Below are 20,000 nucleotides of genomic sequence, written 5' to 3' on the forward strand. Positions count from 1 at the left end.
TCTTGCCACCAGGGGGTGCTGCAGCACCCTCAGCACCCACCTTTCCGCTCGCTTGAATCTGGATGATTCAAGGGGATTAGTACTAATGACATAAAAGAGAATGTTTTGGCATCACTTACTTGGGCAAAATCTTGGTTGGTTTCTCCTTCACTGGGGGTGGACTGGGCTTGTTCATAGATGGCAGCTTGACTTTGGTTGGAGGATTGCTCCTCAAGTCCTTACACTCTGTCTTTTCATCTGCAAAGCAAACATATTGCATTATTCTAGACTAGAGAGCAGCATTTATCTTTGAGAGGAATTTTGATCCAATCGTGCTAAAGATATAACGAAAGCTGGTACTTTATACCTTTTGTCTTTGCTGGCCCACTCTCCATTGCTGAAGCCTCTGTCTTCACTGAAAAAGAATAGTGCGGAAAAAGTATCACAATGTTGCTTTTGTGGACATAAATAACAGGGCCGTATTTGAGGTAATAAAGTAACAATATAATAATATTCAATATAATAATATTATAATAATAATATTCTATCTGTTTGTGGTGGTATTGCCAAACTGTTGGACAGAGTGAGGCGATATCCTAAAGTTAAAAAAAAAAGTGGGTTCATGACAGGAAGGTTGTCGGTTCGAGTTCCTGGGCCAGCTGCGAAATGTGTGAGTTGAAAGTGAATTTCATTCATTTTCATTTAAATAGGGACAGATATACAGTACATACATAGAAGTTCTAACTTTAACAATGAATGAGTGAAGGTTCCCTAGAGCTTGAACAATGAACCCTGAAATGCTCCAGTGATGCTGCCAACTGCAGACATGCGGATGCGGTTGTCCCAGGTGTGAAAACGTGTGCAACAACACGACTGTGAACAAGGCATTGCTGTCACAGAATATGCACGCTCAGCAAACCTTCTCAGGCTCAATCAAAGTTAGTTTGCACACTTTGCACATGCATGGCTTCAATTGTGATGAATAACAAATATTGATACACTGTATCCATTGTCAAAGAGGCCATTTACACCTGGCCTTAACATGTGGTTTCTGCCATCAGATTGCAATCAGATTGTATTTTATCACTTCAGCCTGATTCCATTTACACCTGGCGTTAACATGCATTTTCTGATCAATCTGATTGCAATCTGATTGCAATCAGATTGCAGAAATGGGTGTCCTCTCAATGCGCATAAAGTTGCTGTATCCAGATTGAGAGGACACATTGCATTTACACTTGTGTTCAATGTGTACACAATGCATCCCTGACCACCTCCGGAGGTGGTTTGGCCGATCAGATTGCAATCCTTCTTCAATGCGTTTTGGGGGTGTTTACACCTGGCATTTCAAGTGATAAAACACAATCTGATTGCAATCTGATCACAGAAAACGCATGTTAACGCCAGGTGTAAATGGACACTAAGATGATCCATTCCAAACTGATGTCTTACTAAGAATTTGCTAATGTCGATAGTGCCGCTCATGTTCTATTGTTTTAACTGAAGTGACAGTTGGGAGAACAAAACACTTGAAAGCCACAAGCGCAAATGTCCTATTTTACAACTCTGAGAGAGGAATTTAAAATAGCAAGCTTTATGGTTTACTGTGGTTGAGTGAAAACACTAACGGTCCTTAATCAAAGTGAATTGCAGTTTAACAGCAGTAGCATGGGTTGAAGGCGAGGATCTGCACATCACTGGAGCAGACCAGGTCACAGCTGCATCCAATAGGATTCGGAACTGCAGCGATCCTCCCCAACCTCAACAAGTTCACCAGGCACGGTGGCTTTAGCTCAGCTTTAATAGGACTGAAAGTGACTGCCTCTGAGAGAGGGCCTGGCCTTGGAGAGCCGAGAGAATAGATGCTCAAATGACGACGCTTCAGCGAACAGGACGAAAAACAGTGTGAGAGATGCCCTACCTTTGCTCCACACTTTGCCATGCAAAACAAGCGCTTATTTCAAAAAGGGTGCAGGTTGAGGAACCTGCCCAACGATCCTACTAAATCAATACAAACACAGATCTAAGCAGCAGAACCCTCTCTAAGGCATAGCCCTGTCACCCTGCATGAGACTAAAACCAACGAACTCAGACTTGGAGCTGAGAGGACTAAAATGAGTGTAGAGGCGGCCTACCTTGTGGGTTCAGAGCATTATGCAATATTCAATATCAATATATCAATATTCCCTCTCAGGCGACACCATCTCCAGCAGTATAGTAGCTCCAGTGCTGCTTCTTGGGCTGGCTGTGAAAATCTCGTGTCACAGAGCTCTCCTCAGTCCCCCCCCCCCACCACCACCCATCCCCTGACTTCCTCCAAGACTCCTGAACCAGGTCACGTGACCGCCCCGACCATCCCACCACCAGGTCACGTGACCGCCCCCGACCATCCCCCCCCCCCCCCCATCTCACCATAGCCTGAGACTTCCTGTTACATTCTTGTGAGTGTGTGTGTGTGTGTGTGTGTGTGTGTGTGTGTGTGTGTGTGTGTGTGCGTGTGTGTGTGTGTGTGTGTGTGTGTGTGTGTGTGTGTGTGTGTGTGTGTGTGTGTGTGTGTGTGTGTTAAAGTGCTGTAGTAGGAGTAATGGCGTGGGAATATGAGATCATGAGACCGCGCTGAGAGCGCTTCAGGTCAGATGAATTGCTGAGAAACACGTTTAACAATGTGCAAAAAAGCCCCAAAATAAGTTGAAAAGAAATCTGCTCGACTTGTTGCACGTGGTGGTGGGAGAAAAGCCTGAGACAGCATATGGGGCTCCTCAAATGAAGCTTGACTGTAAAAAGCCAGATCCTGTGGCTCCGCTCCGAACGACTAAAGAGTGGATTTTCTACATCCTCTTGTTTGAGTTAAATGTTCTCGTAATATGCCTTCACTCTTTTGGTTCTTTGTACCTTTACAAGCCCTCCGATGGGAAAAAGGGAACTTGTTGTCTGAGGAAGAGCGGTAGCTGCTGGAAAGGTCACGTGTTGGATGACTTCATAAAAAGGTCATTGGAGCTTCAGTGTGTTTTTTGGTTCCCGCACCTGTTTTGATTTTTTGGGGATGTGCGCGACTGCTCCAATTACAAGAGGGAAATGGTTGAAACACAGGCAGCAGTAAGTAGGCCCACTGTACTGCTGAAAGCAGCAACATCCACAAATCAACACAAATGCAACAATCATAAATAATCCAAAAGGGCAAATGGAGGACTTTTAGTCTGCGTGTGTGTGCGTGTGTGTGTGTGTGTGTGTGTGTGTGTGTGTGTGTGTGTGTGTCAGTGTCTCTCTCAGTCCTGAATGCACTCAGTGAATGCACTCTAACAATCCTGAGATATCACGTTAACGAGCTTGAGCTTGGTTTGTGAGGTCACAGTGACCTTGAGCATTGACCTTTGATCACCAAAATCTAATCAGTTCATTCTTGAGTCCAAGTCGACATTTGAGCCAAATTTGAAGAAATTCCATCAAGACATTCCTGAGATATCGCATTAACGAGCTTGAAAATGGCATTCGAGAGGTCACAGTGACCTTAGTCTCGCTGGCCAGCCTCCCCTCCCTTCCGGGAGAGGAGTCTGGCAGCCCAGGTCTCCATAGTGGGATTGCGATGGGCGGCGCTTAGCGGCAGTGCCCTTGGAAAATTGTTTCAAACAATCCAACTTGCCCTTTTCAGCGTGTAGCAACGAGCTAGCGTGCAGGTTTCTGCCGTTAGCTTGCTAGCTTGCTAGCATTGTTTTCACTGAGGCGGCAGGGCACTATTTACAGCGACACACAGGGAGGAGGGAGCGGAAGCCATTCTGATTGACGTGGTCGGAGCCAATGACAGAGTTTGTAATAAGCGGGGAGAGGACATCCGGCAGCGACTGAAACAGTCGCTCCAATGGGAGAGCAGCTGTAGAGCAGGGGAGGGCTTATCCCAGTAGCCTGTTTCCCGTGCAGCCAGACGAGTCTCACGGAAGGGAGGCTGGTCAGCGAGACTACAGTGACCTTGACCCTTGACCTCTGATCACCAAAATGGAATCAGTTCATCCGTGTGTTCAAGTCGACGTTTGAGACAAATTGGAAGAAATTCCACCAAGCCCTTTTTGAGATATCACGTTAACGAACATGGTAATGGCGTTCGTGAGGTCACCGTGACCTTGAACTTTGACATTTGACCACCAAAATCGAATCAGTTCATCCTTGAGTCCAAGTCGATGTTTGAGGCAAATTTGATGGAATTCTGTCAAGGCGTTCCTCAGATATTGCGTTAGGAAAGGAGAACACACAGACACACACACGCACACAAGCACACACGCACACACGCACGCACGCACACGGCCAAAAACAGGATCTTCCGGCGATTCTCGCCGGGCGTAGATAATGAAATAAAATGTAAGACGTTTAACTTCACCCTGAGGCCACGGCTCATGTGGAGACATACACACACAGACTAGCAACTCACTTTGAACTCCAACCCATTGTCATGTATAAATCAAATAAAAAATAAAATATTTTTTTTATATTTCTTTGTCAGGAATTAGTCTTGCTTGGCCAGACGTAGCTCCACATAACACTATGCCAGTGCTGGAGAATGAATAGACAGGCTGTGATAATGCAAGCGTTTTGGTCAAAATCTATAATGTCATTTTCGAATCAATGCCCTTGTATCATTATATTTCCAGATTGTTCCGTGCCATATATAATTATCATTTCCCAATACAATGAATTTATATGTAGAACCATACTAAAAGGACTTCAGCAGCACATGGTTGTGACATTTATCAGGAAACCATTTTACCGAAAGGCACCCAACCAATCAGGATGCTGCCAAACTCCATCTGCTAAAACAGCAGTTCATCAGTCCAAACTGCCAACACGGGGGGGGGGGGGGGGGGGGGGACACCAAACAGGCTAGCAACCTGTGTTCAGTTAGCATTGTAGCTACCTACTAACGATGCTAACCGAACATGCTGAATGCTGAATTTCACATATTGCTCTAAGAGCGAAACATAGATGACACAAACACATATTAACCTTAACATTACATAATTAAGACATCAAAGTTTGTGTTAAATCATCAACAAACGACTTTATAATAATTCTGTGCTTACCATCAACGATAAAAGTCGCCATTTTTATACGACGCTATGACGTCAACTAGGACAAAGCGGAGCTCTGAATGATGACCTGAATGTGTAATTCCGAAATGGACGGTTCAATTCACTTTTTACAGGTCGGAACCCATTTTTCCCCGGCGTTCCGAGTTGTCTTGAACACAGTATTAGTCAGAACCTTTTTAAAACACATACGTAGCTACTCACTGGTCCCTGAAGATCATCAAGGACACAAACCACCCCCCACAACAGCCTGTTCTCCCTGTTACCCTCAGGGAGGAGATACAGGGTCCCAAAAGCACGCACAAATCGCTTGAGGGACAGTTTCTTCCCGCAGGCCACGAGACTCCTTAACATACACAAATAAACTCCCAACAATCAGCTGTACTATAGCTGCTACTATTACATATGTCTAATGTTTAATTGTATGTTTAATTAGGTCTATGCTATTTGCACCTGTGCAAACAGAATGTTAATTATGTTTAATTATGTTTAAAGTATGTCCATGCCATTTGCACCTATGTGCAGTGAATATGTCACTGTCTTTGACTTGTCTTATTGCTTTACTGCCTTATTGCTTGTTGCTTCTCTTGTTTTCCTGCACTCATATGCCCTGTTATTTTGCACTATGTTGTAACGGAGTTCACAGCACAAGAATTTCAGACATGATACTTGTACTACAGAGTGACAATAAAAATCTTGAATCTTGAAAAAAATGAAAAAAACTCATATCAACCCCATTTCCCTCTCACACATGCATCCTGTTATGTATCTGATCAAAGCAGTAGATGCTGTCTCTTACCTGCGTGTCTCTCAGTGCCTTTGCGTGCCGGCAGCTGGCTTGTTGTCCCAGACTAGAGGAGGAGAAATGGCAAACTCAACAAGTTGGCAAGTATCCTACCTACATCCCCAATGTGCCTCAACGACACTTGTATTCTACACGCTCTTTCCACCAAGGGAATTTTCTGTGAGGAACTCCAAAACAAGAGACAACCCTGAGTCACTGCCCCTTATAGAAGCGATAACACAGACGACTTGTGTCCAGTGTTGGGGGTAACTCATTACAAAAGTAACTTATTACATGTAATATATTACTTTTAGCAGTAACTCAGTAATATAACTTATTACTTATAGGATTTCAGTAATGTTATACCAGTTACTTTGTCAAGTACCTCAAGTTACAAATTGAGTTACATTTGATTAAATCAAAGCACATATTTAAAAAAAGATACAATCATTTCCTAATCAAATTGTGTGTTTTTATGCAAATAACCACTACAGATGACAATAACAAAGGAAAAGAATAAAATTTAGAATTTTGGATTGTTTACACTGACTTCAAAGCGGTTGAAATTATTTTTCGGGATGGTTCTGAGGGAAGCGATGTCATTCTGCTGCTGCTGTTGTTTTGGTAAAAGTAATGCAAAAGTAGTGTAATAAGTAACGAGTTACTTTACACAGAAAGTAATATTGTAAAGTAACTTATTACTTTCAAATGAAAGTAGCTAGTAATATGTAGTATATTACATTTTTAAAGTAACTTGCCCAACACTGCTTGTGTCACAACAAAACATTTTGCCAAATACAGAAGAGTTAAATGTCAGCTCCGGTGATAAAGCAGCGTTGCATGTTGAACCGCTTTAGAAAGAACAAAGAAGTATCCATTACCCTGTAACGTATCCATTGTTTCATGGCAGCTCAATGCAACGTCTAAACCCCAAAGCAATACGGGGAAGTTCCAGTGCAGAGATACAGTGAGGATATTAAGGTGTCTCGAGGTCCACTCACTTGCGGACTGTCGATCGGCGGTATCACCATGACAAAGTTGTCCGGGAAGAAACCACGGCGTCCGTTTAGCTCGCCCTCCCACCAGCCTTCATCTTCTGTTTCCTTCAGAAAGGAGATTAAAACAGTCAAATTACAACCTCAAAGGCCCCCACTGTCTGTCCATAGGGATGTGAAGTTACCAAAGGGGTCGAGCAAAACATGGCCGCCAGTGGTCACAGCGGTTCTTATCAGTTTGTCATCAAAGCTGTCTCAGAAATCTTTGCTCTCCACTGATAGCGTACTGTATGGTTTGGACCAGCGCCGTATTTACTTGCTATGTCATATTGTACTGTAGACAGACTGAGGCACGCATTTTCTAGGGATGGGGCCGATCCGATCCAATATCGGTATCGGGTGCCGATATGGCACTAATTCACGCATCGGATCGGATCGGAATTGAGGGATTTTTATTTTTTATTTTTTATTCCAGCGTGGGCCGCACAGGGGGCACTGGCCGTAATTTGCCCATGTATAATAGTATCCTTCTTTGCCTTGTATATTTTCTTAATTTTGTCTGCTTTTTGCAAGGTATATTTAAAAAAAAATCTTTAATTGGCCAAATCTTTGCCTATACTGTATATTCAAGAAAAATATTGGTATCAGCAGATATCCAAATTCAGGTATCGGAATCGGATCGGAAGTGAAAAAAGTGGATCGGTGCATCCCTAGTATTTTCCCTGAATTACAAAGTATTTTATTATCTGCAACTACTTGGAGAGAAAATAAATGATATCCTGTTGTCTGTCTGAGAATAAAATGTGATCAAACCTTGCTGAGTATTATAACAGTGTCTCCTTTCTTCAGGTCCAACTCATCTTCCGTTTGGCTCTTATGGTCAAACATGACTTGGCAACACTCTGTCACTGAGGAGAAGACATGAAAGAGTTAGGCCATGTTCAGACTAGGAGGCCAAATCTGATTTGTGAACTTTAGTGACCTATTAATGACTTTATCCAGATTGGTTTTATGAGTCTGGATGCTGCAAGTCTGATTTGTGTCACTTGTCCCAACCACATATGGAGGTCTGGACACACAGATCCGACTTGAACACTTGCCCAAATCAGATTTGGGAAACCAATCAAGATAATGATGATTAATGACTTTAGCAGCCAATCGGATTTGCCTGTAGTGTGAACGTGGCCTTAGTAGCATAGTAGCATTCTGTCTGTGGAGGTTTCTAATGTCGTGATAATATAATCTAATCATCAGACCTGCATGCAACCTTGCTGTGGGAGGAATTCACAGCACTGACTCTAGGCATTATCAGGAAGAGGATGTGATTACAACTGCAGATTAAGTGGTGAACCTTGGCCCTTTGGGAGATATTCCACTCTGATGTTAAAGTATGACACCAAGCCAAGTCATTGTGAGTATTTCTATGGGACACCCCACCCACTTCTAGATGAAAGTTCAGGAATGACCCCACATGCCCCGTGATGTTTCCAGGTGTCAACTGCTCTAATTGCTTTTTCAAACACGGTTCAAAAATAGAATCCGTGTTGCGCCAGAGTGTTTGAGTTCATGATTTTGTGTAGAGGAATCCTGTGAACTTACCGTGTCTCGCTTTGTTCCTCACACTTGTTCTTTGAGGTTGCTGCTTCGTCTGGACGAAAACAAAATAGATTCACTGAAAGGAAGAGAATCCATACGTGTTCAGGGGGGAATTATTTCTCAGACAAATTTGCATACCGTACCTCCTTACTGAAAATAGCATCTGTGAGTTTGGGTCTGGCCTTGCCCTCATTGAACTTGGCATCTGTAAAAGATTCAGAGTCGATCAGTGTCAGCCTCATTTTGAACAACGTTAGATTCCACACCATGTAGAAAGAATAAAGAGCGGTACGTTTAAAATGGATTGTTTGGATTGACCCACCTTTAACAAAGATTTCTTTGACAAAATTTGACGGAAATGCTCCCACTTTACCGCCTTTCATCCCCATCCACCATCCATCTTCAATCTATTACATGGGAAATGAGAAATTAAAAATTTAAATTAAAAATTGTATGTTTTTTATTTGAGCATGTCGACAGATATGTACACACATATACTGTATGTACATTATGTGCTGTATTTCGGGCTGTAAAAAGTATCAATAGTATCGAAAAGTATCAGTACTGAAAATTTGAATCGGATACAATACTCATTTGCAACAGTTTTGATAGCATCAGTGCTTTCTTTTGATAATGAAAAATCACTGATTTTTCTCTCCCTATCATTGGTGGGTATTTGTTGCTTCAACAAGCTAAATAATGTCTTGGACTATTTTGAATAATGAAGACTACTTAACAGCTAACGCCCAGTTCTCATCATATCACAGTGCACGCCCCCTTTCTTTGAGGTTGTATAACCCATTCATTGTTAGGCTCGCCCCCTTTCTCTGATGCTGTCTCCTCACCCATTCACAGTTTGCCACACATGTGGCAATAACCAATCATCCCAAGGTATTCCTCTCCAGCTGATCCCAATCACCTAATCAGCGTAGTATATCAGGGTCCATGTTTTACTCTGTTTGCTATGTGCTGTGTATGTGCCATGTGTCATTCTCAGTTGCTGATCGTCATCCTGAAGCAGTTTTTGCCCCACCTCCTCTCCTGACCACCACCATTGTCATGACTCCTGATTGAAGAATTCCCTATGGGGGATTTCCTATCCTATTCTTCACTGACGACGCCCTCTCATCATCTCAGGAGAGCGTCATCATATCATGGTCATACGCCAAAATTAATTTGTTGTATCATTAAAGCTCGTTATACTTTCTACTAGTCTCTCATGATTGAAACGTCTTCTGATAGGCTAGAGCAGGGGTAATCTGCTGTCCAAATTCAAAGTTTGATCAGGCCTAGATTATGGAGAAGTGTGCGTCTGTCCGTCCATCTGTCTAACTTTATTTTTATGCTTCTTGATGTGTCGTCATCCCCCCTTTCCCGTGGTATCGAAAATGGTATATCGAGTATCGATATTTCCCTGGGTATCGGTATTGAAGTAGAAATTATAGTATCGTGATATCCCTAGCTCCATTTATACAGAGAGCAACAAATAGATGAAAACAAAAGGATTAATGAATGAATTAGGAATTCATATTTCCCCATTCATGTGCTTCAACATGGAACATCAACAACCAGTGTATCCAGTGGCACAGTCAGAGAATCTCTCAGAACAAGTCAGATCAGTTGACGTGTTACAGTCAAGCTGGAATGTGCCTGAGCAACACACTTTGTAAGCATGGTTTCCAAAATAATACCCACACAAATAATTAACATTTACCCAGGCAATAGAACAATAGCTGAGAACTAGTTTTCAGCGACATCCTGCTTCACAATCATTCAGTTACATAACCTACGTCTATAGGTGGGACTTCTTCTACTTCAGCAACTGAAGTAGCTTTGATCATTGCCAACAACAACAGTAGTTCAATGTCATGACTCACTGGTTTTCCAAGCAGGGATTTAGACCCTCCAATCACAAGCTTGCTTAGGGAATTGGCTCTCATCGTACATTCCTTTATAACTGGGAACTGGTAATCTTACGACTTCAAAGGTCATGAGCTGGGACGGTGACGTCACCAGAGCTGGTATTTCCCATTCCAAACTCGTAGGAGCCTCAGCAGCCCCGACCTCAAAAATCCAAGATGGCTGCTCCGCGCAACAACAGTAGTTATAATCGTAGTAATGTTGTTTAGCACTTCTGTTTTGTTTGTGTCTCACTAAATCAGCTGTACACACAGCACTGCCTAACTTCTATCTGTGTGGACATGCAGTTTTTGTATGCTCAAAATGCAGTGAAATGCAATGTTATCAACTGTTATTGCTAACAATGGCTAGCCTGGCTAGCGACTGGATCTGACCGATGAACAGTGAACTTCCCAGCTCACGTTTTCTGCAAATGGAATGCTACCAAAACGGATGTGATGTCATTTAGCCTCCACATCCCAGTTATTTTGCGATAAAGGAAGGCACGATCAATGTGGGGGCCCGGGGAACCCCAGGGGGTCCTTGAGGGGGTTCCAGCCGGTCTCCAGCAAAAAGAGGGATACTTTATTTTCACTATAATTCCATACAAAATCTAAAAGCAAATCTGATCAGATGGTGGACCCAGGGACAAAATCTGATCAAATCCGTCCGTGGTCTAATTTGTGTCAGTTGAGAGGTATTTTTATGTGGAAAAAGTTTGAGAACAACAGGCTTAGGCTACAGCAGCTTTTTTTGCACAGCAAGCTGGCTGACTGCTTGGTTACCTGTATCTGATTTGAAACTTTAGGCCATGTTCAGACTAGGAGGCCAAATCTGATTTGTGAACTTTAGTGACCTATTAACCCATTGATACCTGATGCAGCGGTTCGTGGTCTTAAAGGGATACACACACAAATGAGGGCTATACACGCAAATGCTGCATCAGGTATCAATGGGTTAATGACTTTATCCAGATTGGTTTTATGAGTCTGGACGCTCCAAGTCTGATTTGTGTCACTTGTCCCAAATCACATATGGAGGTAGTTTCCAATCTGCTTTCGACTGATGTGACTTGAGTGCGGACGCGCAGATCCACCAAATCTGATTTGAACGTCACTCGCAACTCGTCATCAATCTGCGCAGGAAAACCACGTCACCAACGTACGTATTTACTGACGCCCACGTCGTTACCATAGCAACCCATGCAGATAGGCTGTTTAGGTCTGGACACACAGATCCGACTTGAAAATCAGATTTGTTGCAGTGCGGACACACTCCCAAATCAGATTTGGGAAACCAATCAAGATAATGATGATTAATGACTTTATCAGCAAATCAGATTTGCCTGTAATGTGAACTTAGTGTTTGAGCAGTGATATGAGCGGACTCTACCTCTCTGATGATCTCCAGAGTCTCCCCGACCACCAGCTCCAGCTCGTCCTCGTTCATGCGGCTGTAGGCAAACGCCACCTCGCACTTCCTGGCCTGCTTCATCCTCTTTGCTGAGGAGACAGACAGAGCATCACCACCACCAGCCACATCCAAACAACACAGACAGATGTCACATGCAACGTCTGCTGTTAGCCGATAAGGAAATGAGAGTCGGAGCTGGATGCAAGTCTCAACAGGATACTGCTGACACTGCAAAAGTCTTTCATGTTTCTAGCACAATGTAATTCCCTTAAGACACTGTTTGTTTTGATCGCTTCCATTTTCATACATTATAATTAAGTTTGGTTTGCCAAGGATGTGGTCGACATATATTTACAGCGAGACTGTGATTGCACGCTGCTGCACTGTCTGGCTGACAGTGTTTACATCACAAGCACAATGAGTTTAAACAAAATTGCAGTTATGAATAATAAGATAGATTTTGGTCTTTGATTTACTGATTTGTTAATTGTGCAACATGGAAGGAATTTGTATTACGGTATGTATTATGTATTATATATTGTAATCAAGTATTTCAATTATAATATGATGGTTTCATGTGAGTATGGTAAAAATAAGGTCAGGATAAGTGTTTTTGCTGGTGCAGTTACTCAGGAAGACCGATACATTTATTTTGTTTATGAGAAGAGTTGATACTGTTAATATTTAATTGACATGAATATTGAGTGAGCCTTGACTCACTTGTTTTTTGTTTGTTTTTATTTATTTTTGTTGTGTTGTTTTTACTCCAATACTTTTGGACTTTTATGTTCGTATTTTACGTGTTTGGACCCCAGGAAGAGTAGTGTCACCTTTGGTGTAGACTAATGGGGATCCACAATAAACACTTAAACAATTAAACCTTCTGGAAGAGTGTCATAAATTGTTTGTCAAAGATCTTTGATACTGAAGTTCCTCTTTAATGTCAAACTCTGTGTGCTTGCTTGGTATCTATCCGGGGGACTTTGTGCAAACAGCAAAACAAGCTAAACTACTGGACTTCGGACTTCTTCAAGACAGAAGAGCTATTGCACTTTGCTGGAAGAATATGGATGCGCCATCACTAAAAATGTGGAAACGGGAACTTTCTGAATGTATTGGCCTGGAAAGACTAACGTACATTGCTCTAAGGGCAAAGGGAAAGATTTTGCTCAGCTCTGGGAGCCATACATGTGTTTCATGAGAGATGGAGGAGGAGGTCTTGCCTGAAAGTTTGTGATCAAAGTGTGTGAGCAATGTGGAGGAAGTGTTTTGATTTGTTTTATCAGTATTTAGTTTGAATTGGTGCAGGTTGATTGTGCGCGCGTGTGTGTGTGTGTGTGTGTGTGTGTGTGTGTTGTAAGGCGTCTGGTCTTTAAAGTTGTATTGTCACTGTATGTTGTGTATAAGAAAAAATTACAATAAACATATGGGGGGGGGGTAATAATAATATTTGACAGATTGCTGAAGGAAAACACATTTGCAGACTTGGACTGAATAGTATTTGCAAATAGCTTTTATGTGGCAGATGGGTGAGGTTGTTCTCATAGGTCAGACATACACTTTTCACAGGAAAAAATGTTCAATTCAATATGATTTCCTCTGATTGACAGCTTACCTGATAACTGAAATACTAATTGGCAAATGCTATTCAGATCTGGATAGCCTGGATAGCTGCTAATATTTTAAGAGATGGGAAATATCATCTTACTTTTCCTTATGCTTCTCGGTTCTCTCTGGCTGTCACCTATCAAATAGACTGGCACTTCCTGTAATGATAACCAAAGGCAAAGCTTTAACATGCTTGGGGACACACAATGAACACACACATTAATTAATCAATTAATGAATCAATTAAAAATTAATCAATCTCAGCAATAATGAGAACAAGCCTTGACAAAGTTGGCAGGGAAGATGCCTCTCTTGCCGCTCAGCTCCCCGTACAGCCATCCCTCCTCGCTGGCCTTGGTGACGTTCTTGACCACGTCCCCGGTCCTCACCGTCATCTCGTCGCCCATGGTGCCCTCGAAGTCCATCAGCACCAGCACCTCTGCAGCAGCGCATTTGAAAATGGGGGCAGAAAGTTTCGATTGTTTGCACCGACAACACTGGTTTTTACCCGCAGTAAGTAACACGACCTGAATATGTGTGTAGGCCTATGCTTGTTTCAACAGTCTGTGGTATGTGTTGTTATGGGAGACCTCTAAGCAATGGTGAGCAGGTGGACACGGTTTTGACAGTCAAGTGCTTAATCATGTCTAACAAATGCAAATCATTGTTTTCTCCTTGAACACAGGAAACCAGCGTCGTTACAGGAAGGTCAGTTGAGAAATAGGTTACATTAAGTTGGCCAGGGGACATCAGACTTGCAAAATCTGTGAATAAATTAAGAAAATAAGCTGTCTAAACCTCACCAGGTGCATTCATGACGTGTAGTTATGCAGTGGTAAACAACATACAACTGATATGATATTAAGATCATTTGCAAAAGTCGACTGCATTCTGTGCCGATACTAAGCTGCTCCACACTATCATGTGCAGATACTAAGCCGCTCCACACATATCATCTTGATGGTGGTTACTCCGTGTGGTAGCAAAACTACCATTAAACCTTCTCACTCCCAGCAGCAAACAGATAACATCAGCAAAGTTTAAGAATATAACTTACCCATGGTTTGGTAGAAATCTATCCCTCAGACTTGAACGTGTAACTCCTCGTTGTCTCACAGCAGCCAGAGAACCCTGACATAGAATGAGAATTGAGAGAGTGTGGCCGTATTTCCCCAAGAGGACTGAAAGATATGGCAGCCAAGAAGACTGAGTGTGAAAGATATGGCAGCCGAGGCCCTGGCTTCTTCCTACTTGTTGAACATTAACATTGAGCAACCGCAACGTTTGTTTCCTGGGGCGAGTCATAGCAAGTCACCAGTGAAGGAGTAGGATGGGTCAGAGAGAGAGAGAGAGAGAGAGAGAGAGAGAGAGAGAGAGAGAGAGAGAGAGACAGACAGAGAGAGAGAGAGAGAGAGAGAGAGAGAGACAGACAGACAGAGAAGACAGACAGAGAGAGAGAGAGAGAGAGAGAGAGAGAGAGAGAGAGAGAGAGAGAGAGAGCAAAAGGAGAAGGAACAGAGAGTAAAACAGGTAAGACTGGTTTTTAATGATAACAAGGGTGACGTGAAATGAAATATGACCACCGTGTTCAACAAAATAAATAAATAAATAAAGGTGAATGTGCAGAAGTATTTTGACAATACTCTTTGATCCAGGCAGAGGTGGAGACTTGGACTTGAGTCGCACTTAAGTCTCACTCACAGTGACATGAGACTTGACTTGAGACTCGTCCTCAAAGACTTGAGACTTGACTTGGACTTGAGTTTTGGGACTTGTGAACAATCTTTATTTTTATTTTTTATTTTTTTTGGTGCATTAACATTAAGGAAATCTATACTGATGTCATCCAATCAATGTTGATACTGTATGCTAATAAAGGAGTGAGGATAATACAGTACATGCTTTGAATCTCTTAGTTGTATCTATGCAGTGTTCTAAGCAGACTGGATGGCATGTAGCAGATGATAGAACGCTCATCCATAAGAGACTTGAGACTTGACTTGGACTTGAGCTCAAAGACTTGAGACTTGACTTGGACTTGCAAAAAATGACTTGTGAGCATCTCTGGATCCAGGCCTGTTTTATTAACATTTCATCCCCATAATGGCGTCTGACAAGTCTAAATAGCCGCAAATAGTTACACACACATTAAATTGATGTGCGTGTTGTTGCATTGCCAATTACACGCCGTGCCCTGATCAAATAATAAATAAATAATAATAAATAATAAGTGTTCCACTCGAGCACTTCCTCATCCTCTCTGTTGAATATTAACAAATGAGTCATGATGAAAACTCTGCAATTTAGAGGTGTGTCTGCATGATGTGTGTCATATAGCCGGCCTAGGACGATTTGATAACTCAGATGTTTTCAAAGTGGGAGGCGGGGCTCCAGGGGCGGGCTCCAAGCAGTTTCAGGGGAGGCTCAGTGAATGGAAGTGAAACAATATTTACATTAGCTGCTTATCAAAAGGAGATCACATAGAATAGCCTAAATGTGCGTGATTTGGTTAAAGACATTTGACAGTTTTCCCCCACTTTCCCAGAATCAGAAACATATAAATGGCATCAGACAGACCTTTCTATGTATTTGGTGTCGTCTGAGGTTAAACAGCAATATCAAGCTATCTTGGGTCACCTGTTGAGTACAGGTGGGAATCACCAGATGCCCACGATACGATACTAAAACGATACTTGAGTCACGATACGATAGTATTGTGATATTGCGATATCGCCGATATTGCGATATATTGAATATTGCGATATACTGAATATTGCGATATTTCGATATATTGTCTAACTCCTCTTCCTACCTTTTCCTTGACCTCACCGGAAGTAAAACATGCTAGTGTTTTTTTGTTTTGTTTTGTTTTTGCCCAAAATGTGGGCTACATTATTAAGCTTCTCTGGACTCAATACGCCACTGCAGGCGCAGACTGCAACATCGGGCGCTTCGGGCAGATGCCCGGTGGCCTGGCATGACATGGCCTGCAATTATTTTTTTTTATATCGATACTTGGCGTCCAAATATCGATACAATATCATCAGGCAAAATATCACGATACTATGGTGTATCGATTTCCCCCCCTCACCCCTGTATATGGGATCAAATAACATAATCATTGGCAGAGAATTGAGCGAGGGGGGCGCCTTTTTCCAAGCTTTGTCTGGGGGGGAGGCCCACAGTCTCAGACTTTGAAAACCCTGGTGATAAATAACTAATTTGGGATGATTACAATCATCGTATCCCTTTTTGACCAGACAAGTTCATTAAGAAGACATTTTCATTTTATTAGCAAACAATCTGACTGTTGCAGTTAAAAGTTGCAAGGCAGTGAAAACTGGGAATTGCTCCACAGCAAATTAACCATCTTGCCCAAAGGCAGTTCAGCTATTATGTCCAGCTTCCACTTAGATTTTCATGGATTTGAAAAAGACCGGTTGCAAGCTTGCTCCTCTAATAGACAACCCAGGCCTCTAGCATCTGGGTGATTATCGGAAAACTTGCCATTTTATGTATCTGGAACAACATTCCTCTGTAAATCTGAATAAACAACAAATAAGCAATAAAACATTTTATAATTTACTTCCCCAAATATGTCTCTTAATAAAAACAAATTAATTATTTCTTAATTTTGTTTTTAAAGAGTTTTAAACACTTTTTTGTGTGAAGCATCTTGCAAAAAATGCGAAAATGACCTTTATCTCAGTCTGATCTTTCTACTTTGGCTAGCTATTAAGCCCAAAAAACATCAAACTATCATAAAAAAAACATACACCTATATTAAGTGTTGTTTCATTACTCATGAATGAGTTTTATTCTTAATATGTGTAAAATGATGAGAAAAAGAACAATATAGTCTTGTATCCATGTTGTCGTCAACCCTGTTACTTTTAATGAAAACACCCCTTCAGACATAATGGACTGTTCCAAAAGTTGTAGCATTTCCAGGAAGTGACATCACCTGCCTTTTCTAAAGATGATGGTGGAAAGATAAGTAATAATAATTTTCTTCAAGTTTTGTAATGTCTGACAGAGGGGGACGAGCACGCTGTGTCAGCCCTGTTACCAGAAAAGCATACATTAAAAATTTGTTTGGAATTTTAAATTTGGATATATAAGATAATTTCGGCCTCTCATGAATGCACACCATGTGTCAACCCTGTTAGGGTATTCTAGGGTAACAGGGTTGACGTGGTTACATCCACAGTATGATTATTTTTCATCATCTTCTATGCTAAAACCTCTCAATAAATCTGTCTCCAAAATATTCTGATTAGTAATGTTGAATTAAAGGTTTATGATTGTCACGTAACTAACTCCGTTACAACTCCATAAATAACCCTATTACATCCATAACTATAACTTAAACAGGCAGTATAACCAATATGCTAACTTTTGTCAACCCTGTTACTGAGGTGTCAGCCCTGTTACTTGTATAATATTCTAATATAATAAAAAAAAAAAAGACACATGCAAAATAAACTAATTTTATGCGTTAAGTAAAAAGTACCAGTAATCCACTCAAATAAATTTGGGTATTATTAGTTTGTTTACATAACAGAAGATGCTGTGAAAGTGCCAAATGTAAATGGTCATATTCATCCATGGGAAAAAAGTAAACTCTCAATATTCTCACTTTACAAACACACTTAGTGTAACAAGGGAGACTTTATCTTTCATAATATATCAGATTTGTTCTAAATATGGATTTAAAACCTTTTCAAACAGTAATTGTTATGTCGGTAACAGGGTTGACAAAACACAGATATGTATGTTGTTTGCATGTGAAAAAATAAAAAAAATAAGATAGTCTGAGATGGCACGGCACATTTTCCTGAGAGGTAAGGATCCACGTAATCCAAAAAGGGTCTTAAATACTTTTAAAACAGTACTTTGAAAATCAAACATCAAGAATGCAAAATGCCAAGTTTTCCAATAAACACCCTAATATTCAAGAGCAATTGGACAAAAACACATTCAGCAAATATCAAAGTAAAGCATTGTCTCTTTAATTTACAATCTCTAAGAAAAATTCAGTAACAAGACCTATTTAAAAAAGCAATTTTCCCCTAGCAAGTACATTTTCAACAATTAAATGTGATTCAAAATCTGTAGGCCTATACTGTACTATTAACAACAGACAGTGCACCCACAGCAAGGCACAAAAATCGTATAGTGCAACGTTATATGTTTCTAATTTTACAAACTACAAACTAAAAAACGACAAATTTTTACCCTCTTATACCGTAATATTGACACAGTTGCACACAGAGTACATAATTCATCAAATCATTCTTAGTTGTGACAGGAAAGAAGTTTGCAAACGACAAATACAATTTAATATCACATCAAAATATTTCGCAACAAGATCAGATTCCCCCTTTACAAAGTCTAAATCCTGAATGTGTTGTATATGCTGTTTGCTCTGGCAAGTACAAAAAGTACAAAACTTGCATACTTACATTTACTATTAATATTATAGACTGATAAGTAGTATCCAAGATCAAGCAAAAAGCTACTGTATCGGATAGAATTCTGTGACAGAAAACTGTTTCCTGAACAATATAATAATTGTAATTGAGAATTTACTGTCAAATGTACAGTCTTGTCAACTAGTTGATCTGTTAGGTGTTGCACAATGCGAGATACAGAGCATGACCTTTGACCCTTTACAGTTTGGTCCCATTGTTAGATCGGGGTCATTTGTAGGGTGCGGACTTGGCTAAACTCCCATCAGTGAAATGTGATTTATTGTAACACAAACTACTGTCACTATAATCCAGACCAAACATGAGACAAAACAACATGCTTTCTGACATTCTAATGCAGAATATATATTAAGTTACTACAGTAGTTTATCAGGTAGCCTATTCATAATGAGCACAGGTCTAAGGCACAAATCGACGTGTGATTTCTCCTTCATACTTCAAAAAAATCTTCAATTCACCGTTAAACAGTCGCTTCTACTAGATATAAGCAGTGTTGGGAAAGTTACTGAAAATTGGTAATTAGTTACAGTTACTAGTTACTTCTCTCAAAAGGTAATTTAATTACTTTAAAGTTACCAGTTACTTCAAAGTAATTAGTTACTAGGGAAAGTAACTTTTGCGTTACTTTTAAAAGTCTGCTTCGATTGTTATTCATGCACACATTATGTTAGTGTTGCTGTGCCACAGTGTGGCATTGAACCTTCGCTTATTGGGGAGGCTTATAGCCTATCAAGGTCATTAGCCTCTGGGGCTCTGGCTGCAGCTCTCTCCCCGGACTAGGTCTGAGGATCAGAAACTGGGTAATCCTCTGAAGTTGTCCGTTATTTTCATGTCCTAAAGTAACTAGTAACTAGCCCAGTTACTATTTTAGTAACTGTAACTGAGTTACTGAATTTGAAAAAGTAATTAGTTAGATTACTAGTTACTGAAAAAAGTAGTTAAGTTACAGTAACTAGTTACTCAGTAACTAGTTACTAGTTACTAGTTACTAGTTACTTAGTAACTAGTTACTCCCAACACTGGATATAAGTTGAACCCTGACGTGGGTAATGGTTGTATCAAGTCAAAGATTTCATAAAAACTTCCGGAAAACTTCAACCTTTCTATTTCCCATTTATCCATCCACTGTGGAGGGATCAAATCACAGAAGACCATCAGG

General features: G+C 41.0%; 2 protein-coding genes across 4 annotated transcripts in view; both read right to left on the minus strand.

Moving 5' to 3' along the window:
- sh3d21 (SH3 domain containing 21) overlaps positions 1–14,560 on the minus strand; it is a 25,510-nt gene extending 10,950 nt beyond the window's left edge. Inside the window, exons 1-12 of one of the 2 annotated variants that reach the window (XM_083662543.1) lie at positions 14,407–14,560; positions 13,631–13,788; positions 13,450–13,507; positions 11,721–11,830; positions 8,752–8,836; positions 8,573–8,634; positions 8,433–8,481; positions 7,647–7,741; positions 6,840–6,941; positions 5,854–5,905; positions 347–394; positions 120–237 (exon numbers count right to left, since the gene is read on the minus strand). In XM_083662543.1, coding sequence (XP_083518669.1) covers positions 120–237; positions 347–394; positions 5,854–5,905; positions 6,840–6,941; positions 7,647–7,741; positions 8,433–8,481; positions 8,573–8,634; positions 8,752–8,836; positions 11,721–11,830; positions 13,450–13,507; positions 13,631–13,788; positions 14,407–14,410 — 941 coding nt within the window. In that variant the 5' untranslated portion in view covers positions 14,411–14,560. Of the gene's footprint in view, positions 1–119; positions 238–346; positions 395–5,853; positions 5,906–6,839; positions 6,942–7,646; positions 7,742–8,432; positions 8,482–8,572; positions 8,635–8,751; positions 8,837–11,720; positions 11,831–13,449; positions 13,508–13,626; positions 13,789–14,406 lie in introns of both variants that reach the window. The other variant, XM_083662544.1, reaches the window with a different exon arrangement.
- Positions 14,561–18,347: 3,787 nt separating this feature from the next.
- The window catches only part of LOC310800214 (thyroid hormone receptor-associated protein 3-like), a 6,878-nt gene continuing 5,225 nt past the window's right edge, over positions 18,348–20,000 (minus strand). For both annotated transcript variants that reach the window (XR_014553860.1, XM_083662799.1), the window contains exon 2: positions 18,348–20,000. This exon is cut by the window's right edge and continues 279 nt beyond it. The gene's annotated coding sequence lies outside the window, so the exon portion shown is untranslated.

The sequence above is a fragment of the Poromitra crassiceps genome, assembly GCF_964638095.1.
Source record: "Poromitra crassiceps genome assembly, chromosome: 29".
In the NCBI taxonomy this organism is placed as follows: Eukaryota; Metazoa; Chordata; class Actinopteri; order Beryciformes; family Melamphaidae; genus Poromitra; species Poromitra crassiceps.